General features: G+C 32.7%; 1 protein-coding gene across 2 annotated transcripts; it reads right to left on the reverse strand.

Annotated features, from left to right (window-relative positions):
* Nucleotides 1–339: 339 nt before the first annotated feature.
* On the reverse strand, nucleotides 340–4,159 carry Kap-alpha3 (karyopherin alpha3). 2 transcript variants are annotated; one of them, XM_040709921.2, is made up of 7 exons: nucleotides 3,928–4,159; nucleotides 3,771–3,858; nucleotides 3,320–3,688; nucleotides 3,026–3,252; nucleotides 2,592–2,957; nucleotides 2,204–2,530; nucleotides 340–2,140 (listed from the first exon to the last, which is right to left on the reverse strand). In XM_040709921.2, exons 1-7 carry the CDS (start codon nucleotides 4,000–4,002, stop codon nucleotides 1,979–1,981), a joined length of 1,614 nt encoding a protein of 537 aa, XP_040565855.1. In that variant the 5' UTR covers nucleotides 4,003–4,159; the 3' UTR covers nucleotides 340–1,978. The 2 variants fall into 2 exon arrangements, with proteins under 2 accessions (XP_040565855.1, XP_040565854.1); XM_040709920.2 differs by having other exon boundaries at nucleotides 3,320–3,697; nucleotides 3,928–4,098.
* Between the last annotated feature and the right edge of the window lie 3,233 nt (nucleotides 4,160–7,392).

Here is a 7,392-nt window from a genome sequence, read left to right on the forward strand (position 1 = left end):
ACAAAAAATTAATTTTTTTTGTGAACAGTTGTAGATAATTGAAAATTTTTGAGTACAGCGATAGATTTCTGAAATTTTTTTTCTGAATAGTTGTGGATTTTTGAAAAAAATAGATCAAAAAATTAAATATTTAAAATTTTTTATCAAAAATTAATATTTGAAATTTTTTTCAACAAAAATTCCAAAAAGATTTTTTTTTTTTTTATTGCATACGCCAGGGTATATTTTCGGCAATGATATTTCATACAAAATTGAAAGCCACTGAACCCTTAAAGAGTGACTTCTACTTTTTTTTTAAATATTCTTTTATTCTATAAAAACTAAATAACCATCACTGGATTATTATTTATGTTTTATTATTATAATAAGCATGTAAATTAAACTTCAAACAGACAGGGAAAGGAAGATACGAAGTAGTAAGTGTGTGTCGTTGGGACCATGAGAGGGGTGGGTCCGGGACGAAATTAGTTATTAATTTTTAAAAAAATGAAGGATCCAATTATAATAATTATATCAAAGGTAAAATTATTGATGATGACGATCGCGCGTTCATTGATTTAACGAAAAGCCGTCCGTTCGAACCTCCAGAAACCAAAACAAAAATATATATTCATAATTCCCATAACCATTTTTTTCATTATATTAAATTCATAATCAATATGGGGAAGAAGTCTCATAAAAAATCACAATTCACAGATATCACAACATAGATCACGACATAGAAAAAGAGAACATCAACGAAACAAAGGAATCTTTTTTTTGCATCTAACTTGAGACGACTAACAAAATTTAAAAAAAAAGCACTAAAGTTATCACCATAAATATCATAATCAAATCATTAGTTTTATCATAATCAGTATGTAGTATGCATGTATTTTTTGTTTGAGAAAGAAAAAGTTTGAACGTTTTTTCAAAAAGTTTTTCACTACGTCCGAACAGGAAAAGATCCAAAAAAAAAAAAAAAAAAAAAAAAAAAAAAAAAAAATGACTAGATCTCACCATTATTACTATATTATTTATCAATTCCATTAATAGATTTTATGGACAAGAGAGATTTCTCACGAGGAAAGATAGATTTAGAGAGAAGTACGCAAATAGGTAGTACACAAGACAATATCATCAAAAAATTGCAGACAACTCCCTAATCAGTTTTTTTTTCTAAAGAAGTAACAGTTCACATAACCAATTTTTTTATATTCATCATATAAAAAAAACATTAATATTAACTCACAACAAATAACAAAATTAGAAGGGAAAAAAATGGGATTTTTTTTAACTTTACATTTCTTAAAAAATTTACCACATCACATAATAATCATATATATATCATCAGCTATCAACTTATTCTAATATCTCATATTTTTTCTTCTCAAATTCTCAAATTATTATCTTTTTTTTTTTTGGAGGCATGCGTGTATGTGGACTTCCCAAAGAATGTAATATATCGATATAATATTAGCAGATGATTCTAATAATATAAAGGACCTAATTATATAATTGTTTGACGTACGATGAATATTTGAAAGGAAATTGAAGAAGATATTAACTAATTGTATAAGAAATTATACATATTTGCTCCAATACTTGCAAGCAGGCTAATATTGTAACCACAGTTCCATCATTTTCTTCTTCAAAGCACTAATTTATTTGTTAGGTATTAATATCATTTCAACTTATGCTAAAAAAGTCGTATTCCTGCTAAATGATGAGGATGTTGGGAGTTATAAACGAAGGAGTCACAACACTTAGGAAATTGTCATTCTTCTCCTTAGCATACACATAAATATGAACAAGCATATACATGGAGGTGTGACAGGAGTAAGAGAGAAGAATATACAGCATAACAATTTGAAATAGAGTGTTCAATTCTTGATGAAAACACGAACTGGGTAGTATTGTAAGAGTTTTCTTTCTTTCTTCATATTTCTTCCCATGGCTTGTGATGTTGTTTGTTACTCGAAAAATATAGTTTATTAGATTAGAATTGAAAAGGGCCATCTCCTGTCATAGGTGTTGAACCTGCCGGACCACCTCCGCTCTCACTAGGGGATCCTTCTTCATTGCCACCAGGCATTAGATTAGGATTGAAGTGATATTCCCCATCAACCAACACTGGGGCCAAGTTGGATACTTCCTCATTCTAAAAGAATTAATAATGGTTAATGGAGTTCAAATAAACATGATCTCAAAATAAGAGTCTTACTTCGTCAGAGAAGTAATTTTCAATGATCTGATAAGCGAGTTTATAAATATCCATATTTTCATGATTTTGAAGATTTTCAATTTTATCTAAGCCTCCACATTCTTCAATCATTGCAGCAACGGACTCTTGATCCCTTCCAGCCATTCGAAGGAGATTATTTATTCCATCCAAAACAACCTGCGTTACTTGCATGTCTTTGCTATTCAACAAATCGCAAAATGGTGGAATCACACTCCTCTGAATCAAGTAGGAGACTTGCATTTTATTTCCAGATATTGTCAAATTAGAAATTGCCCAGGCAGCCTCTTTTTGAGTTTGGAAATCTCCCTGGAAAACCAAACATTATTTTGTAAGCTCAAAAACTAAGAATTAGAACACTTTGTACTACCTTTTCTAACAAATTAATAATCATGGGAATAAGGTTGTGCTCAATGACAGCCTGGACCTGAGTTTGATTTCCAGCTGTGATATTAGACAAGAACCACACTGCTTCCTTGTTGATTTTGTCTTTATGATGGTTCAACAGACTTGGGAAATGGGATAACGCATTACAGTCCAGTACCTTTTGAGTCTGTTCATCTGTACCAGTCACAATATTCCCAACGGCTCTAAGTGCTGCAGTTTGGACTTTAGCCTCTCGGTGAGATAGCAAGGGTACCAATTTATCTACAGCTCCTGAGTCAATGACCATTTGAATTTGATTATTACCCCCATCTGTCAAATAACTAAGTGCCCAAACCGTGTCCACTAAAATCTATGGTAAGAAAAAAATGGAAAATATAAGAATATGGATAATAGAAAGATATGGAAGTCCAAGATTACATTGATATCTGTATGATGAATGAGAACATTAAGGGCTGGTAATATTTCTACAATCGTAGGCTGTGGAGGAGGAGGATCCTTGTTACGACAGAGATTGACAACAACCCAGGTGACGTTACGGAGGAAAGAGATCGGAATTTCAGGATTAATAAAACTTAGAAGGGGCTGAACAACTCCAAGGCCAATAACGTAATCTCTTAATGATGGTCCATCTCCAATGATGTTACCTAAAAGGAGTGGAATGGCATTCAATGCATTGCTCTAAGACAAGAGTGAGGAGTTGGTGTAACCTACCCAGTGCCCAAACAGCTTGTTCACAAACATTTTGATGATTGGAAGAGAGGAGTTTGAGGAAAAGGGGGACGGCGTTGGCTTCCACCACAGCTTGCGTCTGCTCACAAGTCCCACTCGCAATATTCGTGAGGGCCCAAGCAGCCTCGAATTGCAGAGAGGGATTCTCATACTTTTCCAAGCAGCCCACGAGGACAGGCAGGATCCCAGACTTGATCAGAGCGTCAATGGGAGGGTTCCTGTCCGAGGAAAGGAGCTTCCTCGCCGACTGAACGGCATCCAATTGAACCTTGGGGTCATCGCTCACTGCATTGTTCACAATGATGCTCAACTTCTCGATGGACAAACTCTCCCGAGTCGACTCTTCATCGTCTAAGTCATCCGGATTTCATAAGCACAAGGTGTTAAAAGAAAGATTGGGAACTCTTGTTAGGCTTACTAGTATGCTCTTTACCTGTCAGATTCCGACGTTTCTGCAACGTGTCGTCCCGCTTATTCTTCCTCAGCTCCACCGTCACTTCATTTCGGCGCCGACGCATCTCCTACACAAATCACACGGTCGGGAAAAACATTAGTCACTCATTCCACCACAACAACACCACACTACTTACATCCTGATCCTTCCCCACATTTTTGAAGAGTTGCATCCTTCCTCCTCCTTTACTTGCCTCGGAAGGTCGATCCATGCTTCACACTCAGATATTCTACGTTCCTACTCACAAGATACAAAAAAATAAGAAGTCCGGAGAAGAGTCAAAAGAACAAGTAGAAAAGGAGAAAAAGGAAAAGAAAAAGGAAAAGAGAAAGAAGAAGAAGGAACAAAAGGAAAAGGACAAACAGAACACTTACCCTAAAGCTTTAAAACAAAGTAGGGAAACGCGCCTGGCGCCTGTTCGCTAGAGGAGATACATGGACGGTCGTAGAGAAATCTGTTTCAAACGCAAGATGTCGCTTTTTATCCTACAACAAATGACGTCACTATATCATTTTCTCTTAGGGCAGAGGCAACGTTTTATTCCCTTCATAGGATTTACTGGATTGATTTAGTTGAAAGGGTGAATTCATGGAGGTTGTATAATGACTATGAAGTGTGTTGTAATATTCATCTATACTCCACGCCCCTAGTGGACAAAAAAATGTCGTTGAGATCACTACTTTGCACAAAAAAGGATCACGTGGTCTTCGTGTCGCTACTCTGTTCCTATGCTTTAACAACTCACAATACATACAATAAATACGGGTAAAGAAAACAAAAAGAAAGAGAAAGAGAGAGGAGAAAGAAGAAAAAGGGAGCAGCCCCTTAGAACTTAGTGATGAAACGGCACACAGAACGATCTAGAAAATTATCCATCCGTACAGATCCGTACATCCTTATCCATACTCTAGTCCCTGAAAAATAACACTCATCTTCATCTAAATCATATAGCATTTATTGGGGGATATAATTCCTTGTACCATCCCCTTCATTAATAGATAACCCCAACTCCGAGTGATCTAATTTCGTATTTTCAAAAATAACATATCATTACTAACACATGCATTCCTTTTTGGTATTCTTATTATATTTAGGAATGAAATTTGTTGGACGACAGCCGTATTATATAGTGATCATTGAAGCTGAAATAAACTATAATATTAATGTCGATGTCAGTCCCTCTATCATGATTCATGACAGGTTACCTGTGTACATAATGAAATATTTTATTAGAAATATGTCTACATATTGATATATGTCAGTATATATAAATAAAAAACAGAGGTGATTGTTTAATATGATTTTTAGCCGAAAATTATTTATGGCGAGTATCACGTGTAAAACATAAGACTAGGATTTTATAGAGTCCGTGAAACCCTTTGCTCCTCTTAAATATATAATGTGTTGAAAGAAATAAACCATATGCAAATGAATTTTAACGAACAAAAAAGTTACCATTGTAGCAATATTTTGATGAATACAAAGGATTTCCATGTAACGTCATTTTGTTAGTCGGCCATTTTGGAGACACCAACAACCAAATTTTATATAAATAAAAGCTATTGGTGGAACATGGCCCTGTAAATGTATGTCATAATAAGATCGACAAACACAAGGTCTTTTACACTCCATCGATTTTTATATTATATCCCAGGCTCTAATTCACAATAAGTATGACAAGTAAATTACTTATTAATACTTTTATAAAAAACAAATCCTTTTCTCGTATCATCCTACTTTTAAACCCCCTAATCCGTCTTGAACAAAATTTCTGTTCAAATTATTTAAGTCATCAACAGAGTTTTGTGAAAAGACAAGAAAGTTTATTATTGAATAACCATAAATACTATATGAAAATACTTGACTTTTAAAGAAATTAGACAGAGTATTCAATTAATTAGTTTAATTTATTGAAGTTTCAGAATATCAATAATGCTTAACATACAAATATAAAACTTAAATACGTATTTGATCATTAATTAATTGAGATCCTTAGATAATATTAGATATTCATTATTCATCAGTTTCGCTATTTCTCTTTGTCATCAATATGAATATGCTGTCTTTGTCATTTCTAATGTCATTAGTTGAGACATTCATAAGATTTTTTCAGGGGGGTAATTTTTGTACAATAAATAAAAGCCTCCAACATGGAATCGCTTTCGGTAAATTATGCAATCTATTACATCAACCTTAAAACGTTTTATACAAAGAAACATACTGCTATTTTATAATAATAATACTTCGTCCATTGTAGGCAGATATAAAGAGGAGTGTCCTCCTCTCAGGTCCGTTAACTTGTAAGTACAGAGAAGATGACGTCATTCATAGTAGATTTCACTTATATACTGCTCTGTGAAAGACTTATATTATGTACAGAGAATAACCCCCAACTGCAGAAGAGCTCCTTAAGAGAAATGACTTAGAGCAAGTACAATACGAAAGGAATGCGTCTTGTACGTGTATTATGAACATATTAGACTATTTTCGCAGGAGACACAATGAGTGTACTACTTACACACATAGGGCAGATTACATCATTTATCCAAATACTTTGTATTTCCTCCCCCAGCTTAGAGCCGGCTAAAGTAGTGTTTGAGTAAATAATAATAATAATGTAATTGAGAGTCAGCGTCAAGTTACAACTACTGCTGAATGGTGTTTATAGTATGTGGAAATATAGTCAGTAGAAGAACCTAGAGGTAGTACAGTATATAGAACGCTTTGTTGGTGAAAGGACCGTAACATAACAAAACTCTTTAAGTTAAGAAAAGTAATTTATATATTTTTTTCTGTTTTTTGAATACAATCTTTTTTTTTTTTTTTTTTTTTTTTGACAATATCTACATAATGGGAGATGATATGATGAAGGTAATTAATACACTTCATCACTCTTAAAAATAATTAATAATTATTATATATAAATTTTACGAAACTCATAAAATAAACTGTTTTAGAGGCAACTTCTAAGGTGTTTATTCAAAAAAATAAACAAGCAATTATGCGAGAAATAATAATGTTTAATGCCTTCGGTATATTCTAAAACAATATACCTTATAAAAATATATATATATTTATACTCAAAATAAAAATGCGTTTAAATCCATAATAGCAAATAGTCCTCTCATGTGTTTGCAAAAAAAAAAAAAAAACTCTCTTTGTCATCATGCACAATTAAAACACTTTTTTAAAGATTAAGTTAACTAATGAACATGAATTGAAAAAACACAAAACAAAACCCAATAAATTTTTTGGAGAAAAATAATGTCATTTTAAGAGACAAAATAAAGTATTTTTTTTTAAATGAGCGTATAACTAGTAGACAAAATAAAGACATTAAAGTAAAGGAAAAAAAATGTATTTGTAAATTATTTAATGACTGAGCAACCCATTTGCATTGGCAATACTTAAGAAGTGTGTGAGATTTGTGCTTGCAGTCATCTTAAAAATTGATGTCCAATGTGCAATATTTTTTTTATTCATTTGATTCAAGAGAGAGAGGAAATATTCTTATACATAGATGTAAGTAAGTAAGTAAATAAATAAATATATATATATATATATATTAATTATATAATATAATAACTTCGATGGGGGAAAC

Source organism: Lepeophtheirus salmonis, chromosome 4 (genome assembly GCF_016086655.4).
Source record: "Lepeophtheirus salmonis chromosome 4, UVic_Lsal_1.4, whole genome shotgun sequence".
NCBI classification, from domain to species: Eukaryota; Metazoa; Arthropoda; class Copepoda; order Siphonostomatoida; family Caligidae; genus Lepeophtheirus; species Lepeophtheirus salmonis.

Excerpts from the sequence above, each read along its gene's own strand:
- Kap-alpha3 (XM_040709920.2), bottom strand. The coding sequence starts at position 4,002 with ATGGATCGACCTTCCGAGGCAAGTAAAGGAGGAGGAAGGATGCAACTC. Across the intron at positions 3,253-3,319 it reads ACAAGCTGTTTGGGCACTGG|GTAACATCATTGGAGATGGA; the intron begins GTAGGTTACACC and ends CACTCCTTTTAG. Across the intron at positions 2,531-2,591 it reads TTATTAATTTGTTAGAAAAG|GGAGATTTCCAAACTCAAAA; the intron begins GTAGTACAAAGT and ends TTGGTTTTCCAG.